The sequence below is a fragment of the Heptranchias perlo genome, chromosome 3 (genome assembly GCF_035084215.1).
Source record: "Heptranchias perlo isolate sHepPer1 chromosome 3, sHepPer1.hap1, whole genome shotgun sequence".
NCBI classification, from domain to species: Eukaryota; Metazoa; Chordata; class Chondrichthyes; order Hexanchiformes; family Hexanchidae; genus Heptranchias; species Heptranchias perlo.
The window spans coordinates 74,482,502-74,507,331 of NC_090327.1; the positions used below are offsets into that span (position 1 = coordinate 74,482,502).

Genomic DNA, 24,830 nt, shown 5'->3' on the forward strand with positions numbered 1-24,830 from the left:
CTTCTTTGAATGTCATACCCACCATGTTAGTCTCCCTGGTAAAGACTGAGGCAAAGTAACTATTCAATATTTCTGCCATTTCACTGACATTACCTGTGAGTTTATCTTGTGTATCTCTTAGTGGCCCTATCCCTATTCTGATTTTGCTTTTGTTATTTATTTATCTGTAGAATACTTTACTATTTCTTTTTATATTCCTTGATAATTTAATTTTGTAGTTGCTCTTTACTGTCCTAATTGTTTTTTTGACTTCTTTCCTAACCTCTTTGTATTCCCTTTTGTCATCCTCTCCTTTATTGTGTTTGTACTTCAAGAATGCCTTTTTTCTTTAGTTTCAATTTTACCCTTATCTCTTTATTCATCCACTGTGTTCTATTATTGGCAAGTTTGCTCTTGTATTTTAAAACGGTGATCAATTGAGGTTCTCCTGAACTCTACTGATCACTGTTTTAAATATTTCCCACTGCTGTTCTCTTTCTTTGTCTGTCAACATTTTTTTCCAGTTTTCCTTCCCCAATTCCATTCTCATCCCCTCAAAATTGGCTTTTTCCAATCTTTTACTTAGGTCTTTGTCTTACTTATGTCTTTCTCAATCATTATTTTGAAACTTATTATGTTATAATCGCTATTGCCTAGAAGTTCCCCTGCACTTACTTCTCTTATCTGTTCTGGTTCATTTCCCCATCATTAGATCCAGCAGTGATTCTTCTCTTGTTGGGCTCCTCACATACTGGGGAAGAAAGGAGTCCTGTACACACTGTAAAAACTCCATTCCCTTTTCCCCTTTCCCTACCTCCTCTTGCCAGTTTATTTGAGGGTAGTTAAAATCTCCCATGGATTATTATGCAATGCTTTTTACTCATTTAATAGACAGTTATTTTAAGACATTGCAGCACTGTACATAAAAAAAATGTTGGAAATACACAGCAGGTCAATCAGAACTTGTAAAGAGAAAAAACACCCAAAATGCCAACGACCTATTTTCTCTCTTTTCAGATGTTGACTAAACTGTTATGTATTTCCATCGTTTTCTGTTTTTCTTTCAGCTTTCACATTTTTTTCCTTTTTATGCAACCTTACTTATAAATGGTATTTTTTTCTGCAAATTGTCCTTTCAAGTTCTTTGTTTGCAAAACATTTTACATGTTGGGATACTGGACCATAAGAAACTCTTTTTGGGTGGGGAGTAAGAAAGAAGATAAAACTTGCATTTATGTAATATCTTTCAAATCTCCAAAACATCCCAAAGTGCTTCACAACCAATTAATTACTTTTGAAGTGTAGTCACTGTTGGTTTTTTTAGGTAAACGTGGCAGATAATTTGCAAACAACAAGGGGCCACAAACAGCAAATGAGATAAATGACCAGTTAAGCTATTTTGATGGTGTTGGTTGATGGAGAAATTTTAGTTAGAACACTGACAGAACTTCTCTTTTCTTCAAAGAATGAAATGGGATCTTTTACGTCAATCTGAATAAGCTGATGGGGTTTCAGCTTAACATCTTATCTGAAAGGTAGCACCGCTGATAATGCAATAGTGTCTCAATACTGCACTGATGTTTGTATGGTAACAAAGCGAACAGTTATTTCTAGTCTTACGTTACAATCATTAATCCTTAAACATGGATGATATAATGAATGAAATCTCAATAAAACCCTCCAACAGCCTTTTAAAAAAAATTCGTTCATGGGATGTGAGCATCACTGGCAAGGCCAGCATTTATTGCCCATCCCTAATTGCCCTTGAGAACCGCTGCAGTCTGTGTGGTGAGGGTGGAAGCTGGAAAAGTGGAGCATCGTGAGGTTGTCTATGGGCTTGCAGTAGAGTGAGGTGCTGAGGTGCCAGTCTTTGATGGAGATTCGTGTGTCCAAGAAAGAAACCGATTCTGAGGAGTAGTCCGTGGTGAGTTTGATGGTGGGATGGAACTTGTTGATGTTATCGTGTAGTCAGCACCTCACTCTACCGCAAGCCCATGGACAACCTCACAATGCTCCACTTTTCCTGCTTCCACCCTAACCACGTCAAAGAGGCCATCCCCTATGGACAGGTCCTGCGAATACACAGGGTTTGCTCAGACAAGGAGGAACGCGATGGACACCTACAGACGCTGAAAGACGCCCTCGTAAGAACAGGATATGACGCTCCACTCGTCGATCGACAGTTCCAATGGGCCACAGCAAAAAATCGCATAGACCTCCTCAGAAGACAAACACGGGACACAACCAACAGAGTACCCTTCGTCGTCCAGTACTTCCCCGGAGCGGAGAAACTACGTCATGTTCTTCGCAGCCTTCAACATGTCATCGATGACGACGAACACCTCGGTAAGGCCATCCCCACGCCTCCACTGCTCGCCTTCAAACAGCCACCCAACCTCAAACATACCATCGTTCGCAGCAAATTACCCAGCTTTCAGGAGAACAGCGTCCACGACACCACACAACCCTGCCACAGCAATCTCTGCAAGACATGCCAGATCATCGACACAGATACCACCATCACACGAGAGGACACCACCCACCGGGTACATGGTTCATACTCCTGCAACTCGGCCAACGTTGTCTACCTCATACGTTGCAGGAAAGGATGGCCCGGAGCATGGTACATTGGCGAGACCATGCAGACACTGCAACAACGGATGAACGGACACCGCGCAACAACTGCCAGACAGGAGGGTTCCCTCCCAGTCAGGGAACACTTCAGCAGTCAAGGACATTCAGCCTCCGATCTTCGGGTAAGCGTTCTCCAAGGCGGCCTTCGAGACACACGACAACGCAAAATCGTCGAGCAGAAATTGATAGCCAAGTTCCGCACCCATGAGGACGGCCTCAACCGGGATCTTGGGTTCATGTCACGCTACACGTAACCCCACCAGTGAAAAAAAGTTATCTGTTTTTAATACAACTGGTCATTCTCTCTCTTTCTCATCCTTTTGGATGTCTCTCTCTCTCTCTCTCTCTGTCCGTCTTTGGGTTCTGACCGTTTGTATATTCAGTAGTCTTGTATGTAATGTCTCTCTGTCTGAACACTATTCAATTCCTTTGATTGCCTTGATAATGGGCAGTTGGAAAGATTATCTGTAATCACCAGGCATTGTTCTCTGACTATATATGCGGTACCTTTCATGGAATCCCACACTCACCTGACGAAGGAGGAAGCCTCCGAAAGCTTGTGATTTTAAATAAAGCTGTTGGACTATAACCTGGTGTTGTAAGACTCCTTACATTTGCTGCATGCAGGCTCGGACTGCTTCATTATCTGAGGGGTTGCGAATGGAACTGAACACTGTGCAATCATCAGTGAACATCCCCATTTCTGACCTTATGATGGAGGGAAGGTCATTGATGAAGCGGCTGAAGATGGTTGGGCCGAGGACACTGCCCTGAGGAACTCCTGCAGCAATGTCCTGGGGCTGAGATGCTTGGCCTCCAACAACCACTCCCATCTTCCTTTGTGCTAGGTATGACTCCAGCCACTGGAGAGTTTTCCCCCTGATTCCCATTGACTTCAATTTTACTAGGGCTCCTTGGTGCCACACTCGGTCAAATGCTGCCTTGATGTCAAGAGCAGTCACTCTCACCTCACCTCTGCAATTCAGCTCTTGTGTCCATGTTTGGACCAATGCTATAATGAGGTCTGGAGCCGAGTGGTCCTGGCGGAACCCAAACTGAGCATCGGTGAGCAGGTTATTGGTGAGTAAGTGCCGCTTGATAGCAGTGTCGACGACACCTTCCATCACTTTGCTGATGATTGAGAGTAGACTGATGGGGCAGTAATTGGCCGGATTGGATTTGTCCTGCTTTTTGTGGACAGGACATACCTGGGCAATTTTCCACATTGTCTGACAGATGCCAGTGTTGTAGCTATACTGGAACAACTTGGCTAAAGGCACAGCTAGTTCTGGAGCACAAGTCTTCAGCACTACAGCTGGGATGTTGTCGGGGCCCATAGCCTTTGCTGTATCCAGTGCACTCAGCCGTTTCTTGATATCATGTGGAGTGAATCGAATTGGCTGAATCATAGAATCATAGAATCATAGAAGTTACAACATGGAAACAGGCCCTTCGGCCCAACATGTCCATGTCGCCCAGTTTATACCACGAAGCTAGTCCCAATTGCCTGCACTTGGCCCTGTGATGGTGGGGATATCGGGAGGAGGCCGAGATGGATCATCCACTCGGCACTTCTGGCTGAAGATGGTTGCAAAAGCTTCAGCCTTGTCTTTTGCATTCACGTGCTGGACTGCGCCATCATTGAGGATGGATATTTTTACAGAGCCTCCTCCTCCCGTTAGTTGTTTAATTGTCCACCACCATTCACGACTGGATGTGGCAGAGCTTTGATCAGATCCGTTGGTTGTGGAATTGTTTAGCTCTGTCTATAGCATGTTGCTTGCACTTGTATGTGTCTTTAATGTATGGAAACATTCAAAAGTGCTTCACCTTGGAGGAGGCAAGAACAGATATCAAGCAGCAGTTGGAGGAAAATTTGGGGAGATGGCAGAAGAGGTGGAAGAGATAGGTCTTGAGGAAGTTTTTGTCGATTAAAAGAGATGTAGGAATGTTGAGGGATTTGCAAAAAGAATTCCAAAATGTAGGGGTATGAATGCTGAAGACTCTGCCACTAACTTTGGAGCAGAGGGAGGGGAGGATGAACCACAGACTAGAGTCACAAGGGCAGAGGATGTAAGCTTGAAATGTAGGACAGAGGAGGTTACAGAGGAAGTGTGGATCAAGGACATGGAAGAATTTGTAAATAAGGATAGGATTTTAAAATCTATGTGCTGGAGTACATGGAGCCAATGGAGATTGGTAAGGACAGCCAATAGGTGAGTGGTGTCACAGTTTGGGCATTTGCAACCCCACCCCACCCCACCGAATGTGGAACTCGCTACCACAAGGAGTGGTTGAGGCAACTAGCATAGATGCATTTAAGGGGAAGCTAGATAAACACATGAGGGAGAAAGGAATAGAAGGATATGCTGATAGGGTTAGATGAAGTAGGGGGGGAGGAGGCTCGTGTGGAGCATAAACAATGGCATGGACCTGTTGGGCTGAACGGCCTGTTTCTGTGCTGTACATTCGACGTAAGCAGTCAGATAGCACAGCAGCTGTCATGGAGTTAAGGTAAGGTTGATTATCATCAACAAATATATGGGAATTGACCCTGTGTTTATGGATAATGTACCACCAAAAGGCCACCTTGTGGATAACAGTGAATAACATTAATTATGCAATAAAATATAAAGACTTGTTTCTCTGTGGCCATCACACCTGAAATTATCACAATTTGAAATGTCACACATGCAAGGTCTGCTACACTTGCACCTGAGTAGAGCAAATATCATTCACAAAATGCAACAAGTCACAAATGAACAGTTAGGGAAGCTACCAATGAATAAGTAACATCTTTCTTAATTAGAGAAAAAAAAGTCGGTTACTTCCTGTTGGCTTGTTGTGACATTGAACCTCTCACCTAAGGGGCGAACTGGGGATTTATAATCAGCTGCCAATCGACACACAAACTTCACTCTTCAACAATTAGCCCCTAGCTGGCCTAAGGATGCGTCTAATTACAGGAAATTCAGCTGCTGCCTTAAAGGGGCAGATCATAGGTCCGCCTTAGCAGCAGATACCTTTCCTCAATGCAGTCCCTTCTTCCTTGTTATCATATAATATTGCGTATTGTTATAACAGGTTCTATGTAACATGCCTGTTATAAAACAATGAATCCTCTGATTTACTGGGAGCATCATCATGGAAGAGCCGTGAACATAGAAGGAAAGGAGCAGCAATGTTGTGAGATCATCACCTCCATGTTCCCCACCAAGTCACACCATCCTGATTTAGAAATATATCACTGTTCTTTTATTGTTGATTGGTCAATAGCCTGGAATTCCCTACCTGCCACCACTGTAGAAACACAAGCACTGCAGCAATTCAAGAAGAAGGCCCACCACCACCTTCTGAGGGAAAGTCGGGATAGGCAATAAAGGAGGCCTTACCAGTGTTGCCACACATCAACAATTTTTTTAAACACCAAAATCACAGGTACATGGGGATGATTTCAAGGTAATTGTTGGGATTGAAGTTATCAATTGTTTGAGGTTTGCTCTCTTTATGATTTCATCTAAAAATCTCAAGGAAATCAATGTCTCTGTTATCCACGGTATCCATTATTCTCTTTTTAATCTTCAGCACATGTAATAGTTAATCCACTACCACAATGCCACTAAAGACAGTAGTACATTTTATAAGTCTAATTTCTTTTGTGTAAAATATATTTTATTTTGTTTAGTGTTTTCTGTTTAGAATGAATTTCTGCATTAATGTTAAGCAGACTGTGGTGCAAAGATTTGGAATAAGTGATTTTACCCACAATTTACAGAAATCATGATCCAAGCATAATGTGTCTTGGCCAAATAGCCCTATGCTTAGCATAATTTGACTAATAAAATATTGACTGTGGTTTTCAGACCACATTAAACGTTAATGTCCCCTTGGGTCAATAATGCTTTCAGCTATATTCAGTCATTGTTGTTTATCTCTATTGATCTCAACTGCAGTCAATATTGTACAACTAAAGGACACATTTATTGGATCTATGCTCTTATAAACTTGGAAAATGTAAATATTACAAGCATTCTCAATTTTAATACTGTACAAACTAAAATAATTTACTTGCATTATTGCTTCTCTCTCACTGCTCCACATCAGTATATAAGATGTTCAAAAGTTTTGCTGTTTAATAGGTTGGAAGCACAACTTGCTTAATGTTTCCATGTTCTCATGTGGCAGTGTAAAGAACATGTGTGCCAGGGCACACTTTGCCATCCCTCAATTTAAATTAATAAATTCCACAAAAAGGTAGGAGTTACAAAACATCCACAGCTTACAGCTTCCCTACAAATAGTGCTGATGCAGATTTGCTTAAAAGTATTTTGAAGATGAATTATTCTTGTGATACATATTTATTGCTGGCACAGATAACCCCAGAGTAAAATGACTCCATTAAAGAAACTATATTAAGATATTCTAGATTTTAAGTCAGCAATCTAATCTTTAAGTTCTGAAGACAGTTATAAAGCTCTGTGGCGTCTTTCTCACAACTCCTGATAGCATCCAAACTCCTACATCAAATTACCGTCATAATCATTTCCAGGTATTCATAATGTTTAAATTATAGAAGCTAATTTAATTTCCATCTATTGTCCACGCATGTTTTCATAAAGTCGTCACACACATCAGAAAACTCACCACCTGTGAGCTATGAAAGAAAATGCAGAAAACTGAGCTAAACTTCAACTGCATACCTCGATAATATAAATACACTTACCCGTCATACCGATTATTGTACAGCAAGGTTTGTACGGCACTTCGTAAACTCAAGAAATTCACTAAAGCGACTATTAGAGCAGCAGCTACAATTCTGGCATTTCTCTCCATATGTGTGGGAAGATGGGGGCAAGATTTTTTTTTAAAAATATAAATGTTGATGGTCCTAAAATTTAGTTTTCAGCGCGGGGGGCGGTTACCACTTGGCTTTTGAAGTTAATTTTGCAGCAGAGCAAATCTGAAACAGCAGAAAGCAGCACGACTAAGAATTTCTTCAGCAATGAGCGCTGTAACTCATGGACTCATCTGGCAGGAAAGTGTGAAAGTGGGGGGTGTGTTTGCAATGCTGCGGCGGGCGGGCAGCGCTGTGCACGTGACCCGGGGGGGGGGCTGAGCTTCCAGCCGCCTAACCTGCGCAAAGCGGCGAGTTTGAAGAACAGGAAGCGACAAGGTCTGGAGGGAGGGAGAGGCTTCTGTCATCTTGAACATAAAAGAATAGTCCATTTCATGCATGTATTCTGAAATTTCTGTCAGCGAGAAGCGGTGCTCGAGTTGTGTTTATTGAGCTACTTCAGTCCCTGTATTTCTGTCTGGGAAGGTTTGTTACCTGAAGCCAAGTTCCAGCTGTGCTGTTCGCATCAGGGACCTGTAGCTTTGCAAGGACGGGGGTAAATGTAGGTTTACAGACCAAATCACTTGACGATGACTCAGACGTGATATATAAATTGTTATGGTATATTTTTTATACATTTCATCAATTCTGTTGGGAGATATAACCTGAAGAATGCACCAAGTAAAAGTGGGCTGATTCGTAGTCGAAAACTATTGTACAAAATTACCTATCAGCCTTTAAATGTTGAATGTAAAAAAATACTTTATAACGTCTTTCTAATAAATATTTAGCTCTGAGGTCTCATTATGTTGAGTGAACATTTGTCTACGGACACTTCACGTGATTATGTGAAATTCCTTTGTGCAAAACTTTAGCGGAGGCGTTAATCGATTTTATTTGAATTGGCTAACTCCTCCCAAAAAAAAGTGGACAAAGCAATTTAACACCAACACACTAAGCGGTTGGTATGTTAACATTTGCCCTGTGTAATTTTGAAAGTTTAATTCCTTATTAAGTCTCTCTAACATATTTCCACTTCAATTTTTACCTTTCCTATAGTTCAGATAGTGACAGATGCAGTTCATTGTGGGGTAAGTGTGAGGTTATCCACTTTGGACCTAAGAAAGATATATATCAGTATTTTCTAAATGGTGAGAAGCTAGGAACTTTGGAGGAGCAGGGTGATTTAGGGGTCCAAGTACAGAAATCACTAAAAGCTAGTGAACAGGTACAAAAAAATAAGGCTAATGGAATATTGGACTTTATCCCAAGGAGGCTGGAATACAAAGAAGTGGAAGATATTTTAGTTATATAAAGCTCTGGTTAGACCCCCCCCCCCCCCCTATCCTCATGTTCCTACCCTTAGGTGCTGACCATATTGGGCATATGTAAGGAAATATAGATTTAGAAGGTATTTAGGGGAAACCAGGCTTGAAAGGGTTAAATAGTCAAGGCTTTAGCTGAAACTGTTGTGCCATAACATAGATTGCTTTTAAATTAAGCTACTGCAGCTGCAAGATGCCATAAGCATCTTGTTATTGCAAACTAAAGGAGGAACATAACGGTAGCCCCATTCTTTCAGACATATTGGAATGCTGAAGCTAACTAGTACTCCTGTTACCTTCAAGGCCTACAGGATGATTCCTTTGCTGTGGGGACAGAGAAACATTGTGCTAAGAATCTTGTTTTTGCAAATAAGGGGGCCACAAGGCACTGTCTCATCTGGACAAGTATATGTTGTCCATATGATTGGATAAATTAAGGGGAGTATTTGGGAAAATACCTGTGGATGTATTTGGCCTCAGTTCTGTTTTTTGTGGTATAACTGGTGGGATCTGAAACTAGTTAGTGTAGAGGACAAAAAAGGAAGTACCAGGTGGGTGAACGAGAGTATGAGTGTGAAGGAATGGGGAACGAGGTTGTGGCTTCTACCAAAAGGACAATGGGGGTAATGTAATTCTCAATTGTGCTTTGTAAACTACTGCTTAAACACTGTAATGTATTGATACTTGCTTGTGCTAAATAAAGTCAAATGGCTATCAACCATTATGGTGTCAGTCTTGAACAACTGAACAAAGAATCAAATTGATGACACACTGTAATGGTTTTGCATGTACCAGCCAGCCTTCAGTACTTTCACGAGGTGGCCGTTGTTCATGTGTGAGCCCAGGGACTTGAGTGTTGAAGCTATTGGACCATAGGAAACATCACATTGAGTCCCAAGCTGTCTTCACCTGCTCACTTTCCAGCAGGAGCCATTGGATGACAGTCACCATCAGGAACCTTGACTAATATATTTCTCTTCTGTAGCTTTTGGACCACTGAGTGCAATTGTAATGTCCTTCCTGGCTGTCTGGCAGAGTAAATTATTTGCTCGTGTCTCTGCAAAGGAATAAAGATTTGCCATTTTTCATAAAAAAGGCCCCTCCAAATTTGCAATTTTTAAAAAAATTTTTTATTGGAGCATACCTTAGATTATAGAAAATTAGTGGTAGAGATTGAGAATAAGGCTGTTCAAATTATGGTCCAAAGGAAATCTATAGTCCATTTAAGCTTTCTTCTGTGGCTCAGGGTGTCTTGTGAAGCTTTAGAATGACGTACAACCTTAATATTTACAAATTATTTTCTTCCATCTCCTGAAGACCTGCTGTGCCTATGGCACTACTGCATATTGGGTGCTGCCTCCTTAATGTCACTTAACGTCATGTGCACTGTGTTATAATCCGACCAGGAAATATGTGTGGCACCAACAGCCAGCGCATCGGTCATGTGTTAAGCTCAATAAGAGCATAAAAAAGATACTGATTATGTCTAAGCCTCATAATGTGAAGAAGCACCTGAGCAGTGCTCCAGAAGCTCAGCACCTGTATAAAATGGGTACTGGAAGGGACTATTGGGTATTTGTTTGGACCTATTGCAAGTACCTGCTGTGTATTTTTCAACCTATTTATTATCAGTTTCTTAAAGCTTCACTCCATTTGCTAGCTCTGCCTGTGTTCCCAGAGATGTTTCGTTGTCTGCTGCTTACATGGTTATCCCTCTGTATTTGTACAATTTGGAGGTGCGGGATCAGAAAAGGCATGCTAGACAGGTCCATTAGCACTTCAGATGTTTGGTTAAGACTTGCCTTTTCATTGATACTTGAGTGAACAACTTGCATTTATATTGCGCCTTTAAAGTAAAACGTCCCAAAGTGCTTCACTGGAGCATTATCAAACAAAATTTGACACCGAGCCACATAAGGAGGTATTAGAACAAGCAACCAAAACCTTAGTCAAAGAGGTAGGTTTTAATGTGCATCTTAAAGGAGGAGAGAGAGGCAGAGAGGTTTAGGGAGGGAATTCCATAGCTTAGGGCCAGACAACTGAAGCTACTGCAGCCAATGGTGGAGTGATTAAAATTGGGGATGCGCAAGAGGCAAGAATTGGAGGAGCGCAGAAATCTCGGAGGGTTGTAGGGCTGGAGGAGGTTACAGAGATAGGGAGGGACGAAGCCATGGAAGGATTTGAAAACAAGAATGAGAATTGTAAAATCGAGGCGTTCCCGGACCGGGAGCTATTGTAGGTCAGTTAGCACAGGGGTGATGGGTGAACAGGGTCAAACAATGATACCAGAGCGTATTGAAGATATCTGCATGTGGAGACTTATGGGGGTAATTTGCAACTTACTGTAGTGTAAAATTGACATTGCGGGTCATGCACCCGTTATAGAAGCTGCCTGATCTTACTTTCTATTGATTTCAGTAGAAAGGAAAATTGGTTAGTTTCTATCATGGGTGCCCAACCCGCAACACTGATTTTACACTCTGGCGTTAAGTTGAAAGGAGGTCCTCATCAAATTGCATGAACTCTTGCAGCCAGTTTGCAAAACCATGTCCACATCAGGGAAGGGTCTGTCAATGAATGAAGGCAACAGCTTTTTTGAACTTTTTTGCTACTGACTCCTAACAAATTATAGCAGGAGATATCTACCAAATTTCCCAACCTCCAGTGCATAATTGAATCATGCAAGTCACAGATACTTTGTTTGCCAAGCCCAATCAATTCATTTATTTCTCCTTGGAAAACATGCAGCAACATGAGAGCTCTGTAGTTTTATCATCCAGCTAATTCCTTAAAGTGCAGATCATTATTGATGACACACATGTCATCTGTACTTCTAACCCCAAAACCCCTCCCCTTCATGAACAAAAAAGAAAGAATGCTACTCCATGAATGTGTAGCTGGGCTGTGACCATAAGTACAGAATCATGCATGTGAAGTCCTGCTCTCCTAGCAGTTGCCTCGATTCATTCATTTTATACAAATCCAGACTGCCACATTTACTTCAGGGTCAGGAAAACTGGATAAATGGCTACTGGGGGATCAAGGCTATCTTGGTAGCTTATAGCTGCTTATCATATTGAGGCACTCAAGGAGAAGACCTGAAGAGAAATATAAGTGCATACTGCCGCCTTGGTCATATGGAACTTTGAAAAGTGCACTCTGTCAATACAGCTGATATTTTGGGATGTAGAACCTGATTGTTAGGGGGCTCTGGAAATTTTTAATGAAAAGAAATGCAAGCTAAGTAAGAACTAAAAGGTCATTGACCTGAAAGGTTAACTTTATCTTCCTTTCTCTACAGATGCTGCTGATCTGTTGAGTATTTCCAGTATTTATTGTTTTTATTTGACATGGAATAAATTTGAGTACTGTCAACACAGTTCTTACTAGGAATGGGTCTACAGTTAGTCACTAATTAGAATTGAATTAGCAGTCTCACTCAGACTGGTCATAGGTATGACTGATTAAAGAAATTGAAAAAATATTGTTGGTGTAATAAGTATGTTCTTCAGAAGCTGAAATGAAGTGGGGAAAATAAAGTTATCGTACGCAGTTTTATTTTAAGTTTACTTGCTACCATTGGGAATCTGATACCAAATGTTTCTTCCATACTTGTGTTGTATCAGAAAGAACAAGTTCTGCTGTTAAGTAGGAATCAATACCGTATAACAATTTGGAAGTATCTTGAGGTACAGATATGTGACTGACTGGAAACTTATGGAAAGATCAGTTATGCTTAAGAATGTAATAGAACAAATCTCACTGACACCGCAGAAGCTGAAAATGAAGCAGCAAATATACCAGTTGTGTGTCTTTATTTGAGGCTGTGGAGGAGATAATCGTAACCGACATGTTGAGTAGAGCATATGTGAGCTATGCAAAGGAAATTCAAGAGAAGTGGAAGAAATTGAGATAACCAGGTTATGCTAAGGTTCAGAAACTACAAGAAGTGACAGTATATCAAAATTTGAAGTTCAAGAAGAATGGGCAGATATTAAATCATAGGTGGATCCTCAATTAAGGCCTTAATGGTGGTCTCATGTATTAAAAACATTCTGCGCAATATAAGCCACCTTCAAGAGAGGTAAGTTAGCAGTTCCTCGAATGTTCAGTAGGTTAAAGCAATGAGTAGGTAAGGAATATCCAGATTTGATCCCTGGTCTGTGTGGAATTATTTGATCTTAGCTAGGTGGTGGTAAAGGCTTGGCTTCAGTTCATCTTGAAAATTTGTCACATTTTTATTCCTGGTGATCTAATGAGTCCTGCTGGATATGTGTATGCGTACATTGGGCTTCATTGCACACATGGGAAGTAATTTAATAAAGTGCAGATCCCCCGCTTATTATCGAATCTGCCTGATTTTCATTTCCTTTGATATAAATGGAAATTAATAATAGGTGGCTTCTATAATGGGCAGGCAATCCACTCCGCCAGTTTACCATCCAAGCGATGAAGGCAGAAATTACCTCCACTCTCTGTATGTGGAAAATAACCACTTGGGCAAGATACTGAAGGACAACTAGTGCCTGTGAAGCCACAATCTAGCATGTCAATGCCTCCAAGAGGGAAAATTGGCAAGATTATAGGGTTAATTTTCCACTTTAGCACTTCTGTTGTGAACCCGATATGGATGGAAAATAACAGGCCATGCCTGTGTGACTTTCCAATTTGCACTCACGGTGGGCGAGACCGTGCCCAGAGTGCAGAAGTGGAAAATTTACTCTTATAGTGACTGCACATTTTAGCATAAGTTATAATGTCTTGGATGTAATAAAAGCTATTTTTTGATTACTTATTTGAGGTATTTGCATTCTGGGCGATCAACAGGATCATGTTTTGCTCTGCACCATATTTCTTCATTGCAAAATTTACAGCGAAGCTTTTAGAAACAAATCCTGATTCCCAGAAATTCCAGTGAATAATTTGTTTACACACTGCAGCCACAGGAATGTTTTTTTACAACAGTAGAGTTTTGAGCTCTGGTCTTGCATGGATTACATAGAATTACATAGGACATACAGCACAGAAACAGGACGTTCGGGTATTTATGCTCCACACGCGCCTCCTCCCTCCCAACTTCATCTAACCCTATCAGCATATCCTTCTATTCCTTTCTCCCTCGTGTTTATCTAGCTTCCCCTTAAATGCTAGTCTCCTTGACTACTCCTTGCGGTAGTGAGTTCCACACTTTCACCACCTCTGGGTGAAGTTTCTCCGGAATTCCCTATTGGATTTGTTAGTGACTATCTTATATTTATGGCCCCTAGTTCTGGTCTCCCCTGCAAGTGGAAACATCTTCTCTGCATTTACCCTATCAAACCTTTTCATAATCTTAAAGACCTCTATCGTGTGATACCTCTCTCTTCTTTTCTACAGAAAAGAGCCCCAGCCTTCTTAATTTTTCCTGATCGGTATAAGCTTTCAGTTCTGGTATCATTCTAGTAAATTTTTTTGCACCTTCTCCAGTGCCTCTGTCATTTTTATAATATGGAGAACAGAACTCCAAGTGTGGTCTAACCAAGGTTCTATACAAGTTTAACATAACTTCTCAGCTTTTTCAATTCTATCCCTCCAGAAATGAACCCTAGTGCTTGGTTTGCTTTTTTTTTTTATGGCCTTATTAACCTGCATCACTACTTTTAGTGATTTTGTGTATCTGTACCCCCAGATCCCTCGGCTCCTCTACCCCATTTAGACTTATTTTCCGAGCAGTATGTGACCCCCTTATTCTTCCTACCAAAATGAAATACCTCACACTTATCCATACTGAAATTCATTTGCCAATTACACACCCGTTCTGCAAGTTTATTAATGTCGTCTTGTATTTTGTCGCAGTCCTCCTCGGTATTAACTCTACCCCCCAATTTGGTGTCATCCGCAAATTTTGAAATTGTACTTCCGATTCCCAAGTCATTTATGTAAATGACGAACAACAGTGGTCCCAGCACCGATCCTTGTGGAACACCACTTCCCACCTTTTGCTAGTCTAAATAATGACCTTTAACCCCTACTCTCTGTTTTCTGTTTTGTAGCCAGCTTGCCATCCATTCTGCCACTTGTCCCCTGACTCCACATGCTCTGACCTTAGTCATGAGTCTACTATGCGGTACCTTATTGGAGGACTTTTGAAAATCCAAATATATTACATCTTCTGCATTACCCTTGTTTACCCTTTCTGTTACTTCTTCAAAGAATTCAATAAGGTTGGTCATGCATGATCTTCGCTTTTGAAATCCGTGCTGACTATTCTTTATTATATTTTCAGTTTCTAGATGTTTTTCTATTACATATTTGAGTAAGGATTCCGGTATCTTTCCTCCCACTGATGTTAAACTAATTGGTCTATAGTTCCCTGGACGGTTCTATCTTACTTTTTAAATAGTTAGTCAGTGAAACTCTTTAAACTTGCCAGTCTGGAGAACTGATTGGCAGAAAAAGACTGCCTTTTGGTCCAAATCCACCAATTAGGGAGTAGCCTTTTCTTATATTCCAGGCAGGATTTCAAAGAGTTGGAGCTGAACTATTTGTCCGGCCTCCACGTCACATATTAGATGCAGAAAAATGAATTCAACTATTGATAATTTCAACTCCAGTGAAACTGCATAATAGTTGAAAGTGGCTAAATTTGGCCTGTGAACTGCATATTGGACACTTTCCAGCTAATGTATTCAATTATCTAAAAATCTCAAGAAATTATGTGTGTGCATATTGAGGCAGAAACAAACTGCCAAACTTTGAAAAGCTCAAGCCAATGACCTGGATATTATGATGTGACCACTGGAACATTCTCCCATTAGGCTAGCTCCCTACAACAGGCCTAAACTACACTTGGAGCTGTGAATAATTATGCAATTGAACTGACCTAGAAATATTGTGTGCTATTGGCCCACAAAACTTCTGATTACCTTTGTGCTAATTCTTAACTATTTTGGAGTGAACTTTACCAGGATGCAAAAATGTATCCCAAAGTTCCAGTTTTAACAGCTCTGTTACTTAAAATTAGTGCAATGTACTGCTAAAACTCAAAACAAGAGCATACATATCGCAGTGTATAAAAGATAGGAGAAGTATTGGGCAATGCAACTCATGGTCACTGTGATCTTCTGGAACTCATTTTGATCATCTTCATAGGTCAGAGAGGAATTCCCTTTTTTTTTTGTCCCTGAATTGGCAAAGGGTTTGAAAGAAATATTTTTTCTCTCCCAGGGGTTTACAGTTGGGTGGGGGGCCCTTGAGGATCATGATTCTCAATTGCATCGTGACAGTATGGGACAGGCTCAGTGGACTAGTTGGTCTTTTCCTGTCCATCATTTTTGTATGTTTGTAGACATAATAGAGCCAGAGGAAATAACTCAGCCTTACATGTGCCTTCTTGTTCTAATGTTGCAGTTTAATTTGAAGTGGTGTTCACATTTAATTTTTCTATTAGGTTTACAATCTTGTATCCCTCTTATTATATTCCCTCTTGGTTGCTTACTATCAAGAGTGAAAACCCAAGTTTCTCCAGTTTTTCTTGTAACTCAGTCCTCTGATGCTGAGAATCTGTCTTGTGCCTGTTCTCTGCACCTCTTCCATAAATTTCAATATTCTGTGTATCATTTTTTTTAATATTGCAAGAGCATAACCAGACAGGTAGCAATTTTGCACATTGTTTGATGCAGGGTGAAAATAAATGCTACTTCACCACATCCTTGATAAGCTACTTTTTTGTTTGTTTTGGTATGTTGGTTGATGTAAACCTATACTGATAGAAGTGTGCTTAAACTGAACTAAAAGCAAGTACAATAACACCATAGATGTAAACTATAATTTTTCCTTGATCATAAAATAAAATCTACAAAGGTTTAATGGACTAAATGGCTTCCTGTCACACAATTCCATTATAAACCCCTATGTAGTTTTCTGAGATGAAGTATTATAGAAAGTATTAATATAAAAACCTTTGAAATAAATGTTTTATTTTCAAACTAATCTGTTAAATTGGTCAAGAAGCTAAAATTATTTAACTCTTCACTATTTAAATTGTGCTTAAGGCCATTAATTGTATTTTTTAAATTTAAATTTAACTTTTAGTATTTCTCTGATATTTTGAATGGAAGCTGAAAATTATAATGAGCTGTGCTTTTCATATGCAGAAAGCTACACAGATATGAATGTAATTGAGTGGGTGAAAAGTAAGAAAATCATAGCTTAAACTCATAAATGATCCAGTAGCATTTAGTTTAAAGCTATGCATAAACATGCCTTCCCTTTGCTGAGGGCAGAGATACTCTCATGCTTTGGTTGAGAGCCACAATTTCAAGCTTGCTTTGGGGTATTTCTCACAAACTAACCATAAAGCAACTCAGGCAGGAGCAGCTGGAGTGGACTCAAATTTAGATAGATTTATCATCTGCCTCGTTCTCACTCCCCTTTTCCACCATATCAGAGTTTCTCTTAAAATATTTTTCTCTGCCAATTTTCTTCTCTCTCTCCTAAAAGCACTGATTCCTTGCTGGGATGTAGGTCAATGGGCATCAGGCATCCTCCAGTACCACACCTAAATAGCCTTCAATCATGTCTCAGCCATTGCAATAATGACAACAAGCTGTTTGTCTGTCGCAGGTATCGCAGCCAAGCCTGACCTGATCCTCACCTGCTGTCCACAGGTGTGCAATTCCAGCAGGGATCAATGGATAACAATAGGAATGGGAACCCTGGACAATTTTCCCTTTCCTAATCCAGGGGAATACTGAAACTAATTGTAGCAATGTACTGAAATCCTGGCCAAGATCAACCAAATCATCAAAGACCAGGGATTGAACCTCTGGTCTGCATAGCTCAGCTACTTGCCAGATAAGCTTTCTGAGCAACTGGAGATGGTAACATAAAGCACTTCATTACAGATCCACTGCTGGTAAGAAGACCCAACTTTCAATTCCAAATGGCTGCTTAAGCACAAGGTTACAGACTTGTTGAGCAGAGCTGCCCATGTCTACTCAAGGTCCGGTGTGTTTGGGACCTCCGAAGGGAAGTAGTCAAGGCTTGCCTCCAGCAACTTCCAGGTGACACCACCACCAGCAGCCTTGCTCAATGAGTTCAAAGCAAGTGAATCCTGCATGCGTCTGGACAGCAGGTCTAGAACCTCAAATCTCCTATTTGCTTGCAGGCCCCCTTCAGCATTCTAGGCATCTGGTATGCTTTGAAAATTGTCCTGTTTGGCTCTTTCAACGCTCTTGAAATTCAATGAGTAGCTGCTTGCTGTTCCTATACTTGCTGCAAATTGTCTTGGGCAAGAGTGGATTCAGGCAAGAGGGCCTTAATCAGAAGTAGATAGAAAGCATTGGGGATTCATATTTTTTGATTACTTTAGTCACTGGTGGGACAGGAAAAATGGGTCTTAATTAGATCCAGTCCTGAGTGCTGCAACATATGGTTTTAAGAGATCTGTGGGTCTTATACTGAATACCTCTAGCCTCGACTGTTCATTTTATTCATCATTATTTAAAATAAATGGGTTAACACCTCTTAAAATAGTGGATAAAGGAGTTTGATACAATTGATGAGGGAGAAATCGCATTGAGTGGCAAGGCAACAGTTACCACCGCTCCTGCGAATTAAATTAACAAAATTACTTATTGTGGGCTGTGTGGCGCCAAATTGCTTGAATTTGAACTTTAAAAAAATTGTGCGCTATCAACCCAGCTTCTGAGCAGCGTGAGTTGCCACAACAGGAAAAGTCTGTGAGGAGAAGACACGCCCACAATATGTGTCAGGAAGATTCAGCCTGCATTGCTCAAGCAGGCAAGCAGACGTCATTCATTGAAAGTTAGTATTCTGTATGCAATTGTAAATTTAAAAAAAAAACAAAGAAATGATTGAATTAAATAAGAGACAGAAGGGAAAAGTTTAAAAAAAGTAAAACATTTTTTAAATTAAATTTTGAATGACCAAAAACTACTAAAATAAGGAGTAATATGAGAATCCACATTTTTAAAAGTTAATTTTTAGTTGTTTGGCAATCATTAAGACTTACCGCACTATTAAAACTTAGTTTAGACCTGTATTTTTAAGGGTCCCCGTTTGGTGGTGTAAATAATTACTTTCCAGCTGAGCAGATAAGCAAGTTGGCACTTTTTTTCAGTGATTTCTCTGATTGCAGCGTGCGATGGTCCTTTAAATCGAAGCTGTCATATCGCTGGCAAACCACTAGGAGTGAGTTCTGGATTTCCGCGTTTCACCGCACATGTGTGGATACTTGCTCCTTCAGTTCGCCACTAAAAATGACAGCGCTGTTGAGCTCCTCCGTTATTTTGTGCCCCAATATTGTGTAGTCATTTCTAGGCTTTAATTTACTGTTCATAATTGTATGATGTAGTGTATTTATGTGTCATGAAAAGACTGTCATACAAATTTGTTGCAGTCTCCAATATCACCATTGAATTATTATTTACTCCTAAGAAAATTGCTTTTTCCATAGCACCTATCTTCTGTACACAGAACTCATGTTCTGCAATCAGAAGAACAATCTATCTATCCTTCCCTTTGGACTTTTATTTTGCCCTATGTGGGGAAAGCAACCATTGCTCACTGTTGCCTCCATCTGTGGCACAGTTGAGATCAAGAAATCAGGAATCAGTGATTGGCATCTACATGTCCACTGACACATTAACTGCCCTTCACAGACAAAATAAGGTTCCATCACCACACACACAAATCACTAATTTTTACTTCATTTTAAACAGATAAATTGGTGCAAATAGTAGTGTAAATTGGTGCAAATCTTGTACTTTGAAATTTTCAGCTTCTCAAAGCCTAAGTTTTGAGATTTGTCTCCCACCCGGAGCGGAGAAACTACGCCATGTTCTCCGCAGCCTTCAACATGTCATCAATGAGGACAAACACCTCGCTATGGCCATCCCCACACCTCCACTACTCGCCTTTAAACAGCCACCCAACCTCAAACAGACCATCGTTCGCAGCAAATTACCTAGCTTTCAAGAGAACAGCGTCCACGACACCACACAACCCTGCCACGGTAACCTCTGCAAGACATGCCAGATCATCGACACAGATACCACCATCACACGAGAGGACACCACCTACCAGGTGCATGGTTCATACTCCTGTGACTCGGCCAACGTTGTCTACCTCATACGTTGCAGGAAAGGATGCCCCAGAGCATGGTACATTGGCGAGACCATGCAGACGCTGCGACAACGGATGAACGGACACCGCGCAACAATCGCCAAACAGGAGGGTTCCCTCCCAGTCGGGGAACACTTCAGCAGTCATGGACATTCATCCACCGACCTTCGGGTAAGCGTACTCCAAGGCGGCCTTCGAGACACACGACAACGCAAAATCGTCGAGCAGAAATTGATAGCCAAGTTCCGCACCCATGAGGACGGCCTCAACCGGGATCTTGGGTTCATGTCACGCTACACGTTACCCCACCAGCGAACAAATGTTATCTGTTTTTAATATAATGGGTCATTTGCTGGCTTTCTCTGCCTTCCGGATGTTTCTGCCTCTCTATTTTTTTCCCTGTTTGTTTTTTTGTTGAATGTGTATTCGGGGGTTCTGCAGGTGACACCTCTCTGTCTGAACACGGTGATTGCCTTGGCAACGGGCAGCTGCAGGGGCATTCTGTAAACACCATGTATTGTTCTACATGTATAAATGCGTAGGCTTCGAGGAGCTCCTGAACATTTACCTGACGAAGGAGGAAGCCTCCGAAAGCTTGTGAATTTAAAATAAAATTGCTGGACTATAACTTGGTGTTGTAAAATTGTTTACACCTCTAAGATGGACAGTGGGATCCAGGAGGCAGAGGAAAACAAGTAAGCAAAGTGTTTAGAATGTTTTTTTTAATGCAATTGTATAGAATATATTAAGATTAGATAGAAATAATACAAGTTGAAGTATCTGCAATGGGGAAAAAAGAGAATGGGGAAAATGGGAAAACAGGAAGTAAAGGATTTAAACTTTTCATCTTTATTTAAAATTGTCTTTAAGTGTTCATTTTAAAGTGGTTAAGTTTTCCACCAGGCCCGACTTGTACTATATGACCTCGGGAGGCTGTGGAAGAAGACGAGAGAAAAAACAACATTATCTCAAAGATTGACCGAAGTAGTTGATCTGCACTTGTATACTGTTGCCAAAAATTGATGAGTCTGTACAGCTCTGTGGGGTTTACAAAGTGAGATTATTCCAGAGTGTAGAGAATGAACCTTATCTTTTACCACTACTAAGCATTTCTTTGCAACAGTACCCAGAGGAACCATATTGAGTGAACTGAATTTGTCAAATGCTTACCAACAGCTCGAACTAGAGGATATCGCCAAGCAATATTTGGTCATCTGTACTCACTGGGGGGTTTCCATTAATACTATATTCTGTTATATGGTGTCTTAAGTGCACCAATAACATTTCAAACATCCATGAATCAAATATTATAAGGTTTCAACCAAGTGGTGTCTTTTCTCATTGACATTCTGGTTACCTGCAGTGCAAAAGAGGAACATGTTAAAATTTTAGAAGAGTTACTCAGCAGATATCATTGGAGCACAATGGAGTTTGTGTGAAGCTGGCAAAGTGTCAGTTTATGCAACCTAGCATGGTATATTTAGGATATTTGGTAGATTACAAAGGTTTACACCCTACTAATGAAAACGTTACAGAAGTTAAAAAGGCACTCGGACCTAAAATGTATCTGAATTGAGAACTTTTTTTGGATTTCTTTAAACCATAAGGAGTTATTTTTGTCCAGCTGCTGCATGTGCTTTCCCAACTGTACCCATCTGCTAACACTTCCTGGTAAAACTAATGCTTCCTCTGACATTACAAACTGTCATTTCTTTCTGGCCTTCTGCTGGCAATAACCATTACCCAGTTTTTGTAGAATCATAGAATGTAGCAGCACAGAAACAGGCCATTTGATCCATCAAGTTTGCACTAGTGTTTTTCTCCACAAGCCACTGAGTCTACTCCCATTCTCCTGCTCACTCCCCAAGCCCTATAATAATGCTTTTTTTTTCAAACAACCGTCTAATCCCTTTTAAAAATAAATTATGGATTCTGGTTTGTGGCAGAGAATTCTATATTCTAATAATTGTTTGTGTAAAGAAACTTTTTCTGACTTCTCCTTTCATTCTTTTTATGATTATCATAAATTCATACCCCCCTCTCCTCCCTCCCCCCAGCCTTGTTACTGTCCTGTCGACCAGCGGAAATAATCACTATTTACCTCATAAGAATGCTTTTAGAATTTTGAATACCTTGATCAGATCACTCTTTAATCTTCTCAGTTCAATACATTACAATGAGCTTAATGTCAAGACAGAAGGCAGATAAACATAGTGTACCCTGTACATGGACTTCAAAGATGGTACACCAGATCAGCTAAGTGGCTTTTTGTTCCTACCTACTTCCGTCTTTATGATCTGAAGAAGAAAATGCTAGTAATCTCACCAAAGCAGTTAATTGCCTGCTGTCATGTAATTGACTCTCCTCATCTTTGAAACTTATTTTAATGTCTAGATGATATTATTATAAAAATGAAATAGTACTAGAATGAAGTGTTGGAGTGATTGGTACTAAATAGAATTTTTTTTGGAGTGTGGAGTTCTTTTTTAATCTGGACCGCAACAAAATAAATGCAAAAGCACTGCGAGCATCATAGTTGAGCAATGAAGCAAATACTGTGCAGTGAAAATTTTAAAAATCATAGGCCAAAATACATTGTAATCAAATCACATACAGTATGAATGAATTCTTGAAATATATAGACTTTGATTACCCAGGTGAGCAGATGGCAATGCTTAGTAATTAAAAATAATAGGTAAGATTTCTGTTTTATAGAATTGGATTTATGACGTTATTGCACATAGAGCACAGATGATATACTCCCCTGAATATCCCTTCTAATGGCTGTGAGTTTATACAAACAATGCAGGTTCCAATTTTGATCATTACCCCATCAGGTGTTGGTTTTCTGAACTGTAAGTCTTGATTTTTGGGCATAAAATGGGCATTGATGATTAGTAAAAAGGATGGAGATCAGACACATTAATCCCTGCCCATTTTGTGCATCACCCACATTTTGGTGATGAATTTCATGAGGCCAGGCAGGTGCTTTACTTTACTTTTCAAATAAAGGTGCGACAAAGTCATTTCAACATGCATGTAATTTCCCGTGCACTCTTCTGTGATTTATCCATCCATATAAAATTGGTATTCAGGGTCACTAAGGGCTGAGTTATTCACCAAAATTAATTTAAAGAATCATCTGTAAGATGATTCTTTGAACAAATCTGGGGGCATCATCCTGGAAGAGGTAGGTCCCAAGACACATCAAGGAGACCATAAAGAAGAGCAGGAGGAGCCTGAAGAGGTTGCAGAGTAGAACCTGTTATTGGCTGCGAGTACCATTCAATATCTTTTATTTGCAAATGTGGCCACTGCGTTAATGATCGTGTCTACAACTCCCCATGGCCTCCACAAATATGCATTCACCGCCAGTGCCCTAAATGTTCCAGGCAACTCACACATATCACATTCATACCACCTGCTGCAACTTGAAGAAATATGCTGGCAAATCTTAACACTCTACATACGGCTTGAGTGCAACCAAATTTTTAATGTGAAACCACGTTGTGTTTGTGGTGACATTGTGCAATCTGTGTGCTCTTACACCTAATCTGATGCTACCTCAGAGGCAGGAGTATGTGGGTGACTGTACAGAGGAGCATCTTGAGATTGAGGTGGCCTTTGCCCCCAACAGATGCATCCTGTGATAATCATTCTCCGGCGAGCATCATGCCCACTACTGTATTGCCAGCCTGTACTCGCCTACTTTCTGGCACCTGTACAGGCATTTGAGTGTGCTGGTTTGGGAGTTTTGCCATCCTGAAAGACTGCACCATCATCAATCGCCCATTCCAGCTATGCCCCTGCTACTGGGCTATGTCTCACCAGAGATACTGATTGGCATGACAGTAGACCTAATGGCACCGTGAGATCAGGGAAGCTCTGCCTCATGATTTAGAAGAAATAACCCACCAGTCTTAGCATTTGTGGTTAATAGTGCTAGCTTTCCTTAGGACTTCTGGCATGGGAGCTACAGTGTAGATGTCCCTGGAGTTGCCACATGTTCCATGGTGGACTGTAATATTGCAAAACCATCATGCAAGACTGCCCACACGTGGCTAATGGATTCTGTTGCACGCTGCTTGGCATGGTCCCCAATGCTTGCACCAATGCACCAACGCTTGATGCTCAGAAAGCATTCTTTTTTTAAAAGAAAAAGGTCAGCCTCCCTTCGTCATGTTGTGTCTCTCCAGTGAATTCCCCTCTAGCTCCGTGGGATTGATGAATCTAAACAGGTTCTAGGGAGAGAAAGGCAGAGAGACAGACTTGGTTATCTGGCCATAAACAGTTGAGATGCGGAAGCAGTGCTCTGTTTGAGTAATTATAAGTGTAAACAATTTTACAACACCAAGTTATAGTCCAACGATTTTATTTTTAATCCCACAAGCTTTCGGGGGCTTTCCCCTTCCTCAGGCGGTGTGGAAATGACAATTTCGAATCCTTCGCATTTTAAGATCACATAACAAAGCCTGGTGATTACTGCCCGTTGCCAAGGCAATCACAGTGAGCAGACAGAAAGGTGTCATCTAAAAGGCCACTGAATATACAACCCCCAAAAAAAAAGAGAGACAGAACGAAGACAGTCAATGACCCGTTATATTAAAAACAGATAACATTTGTTCGCTGGTGGGGTTACGTGTAGTGTGACATGAACCCAAGATCCCGGTTGAGGCCGTCCTCATGGGTGCGGAACTTGAACACACGAGAGGACACCACCCACCAGGTGCACGGTTCATACTCCTGTGACTCGGCCAACGTTGTCTACCTCATACGTTGCAGGAAAGGATGCCCCAGAGCATGGTACATTGGCGAGACCATGCAGACGCTGCGACAACGGATGAACGGACACCGCGCAACAATCGCCAAACAGGAGGGTTCTCTCCCTGTCGGGGAACACTTCAGCAGTCATGGACATTCAGCCACCGACC

General features: G+C 40.9%; 1 protein-coding gene across 1 annotated transcript in view; it reads right to left on the reverse strand.

The window, feature by feature from the left end:
• cpa6 (carboxypeptidase A6) overlaps positions 1–7,626 on the reverse strand; it is a 79,851-nt gene extending 72,225 nt beyond the window's left edge. Inside the window, exon 1 of the mRNA XM_067977132.1 lies at positions 7,337–7,626. Coding sequence (XP_067833233.1) covers positions 7,337–7,446 — 110 coding nt within the window. The 5' untranslated portion in view covers positions 7,447–7,626. The remainder of the gene's footprint in view (positions 1–7,336) is intronic.
• Between the last annotated feature and the right edge of the window lie 17,204 nt (positions 7,627–24,830).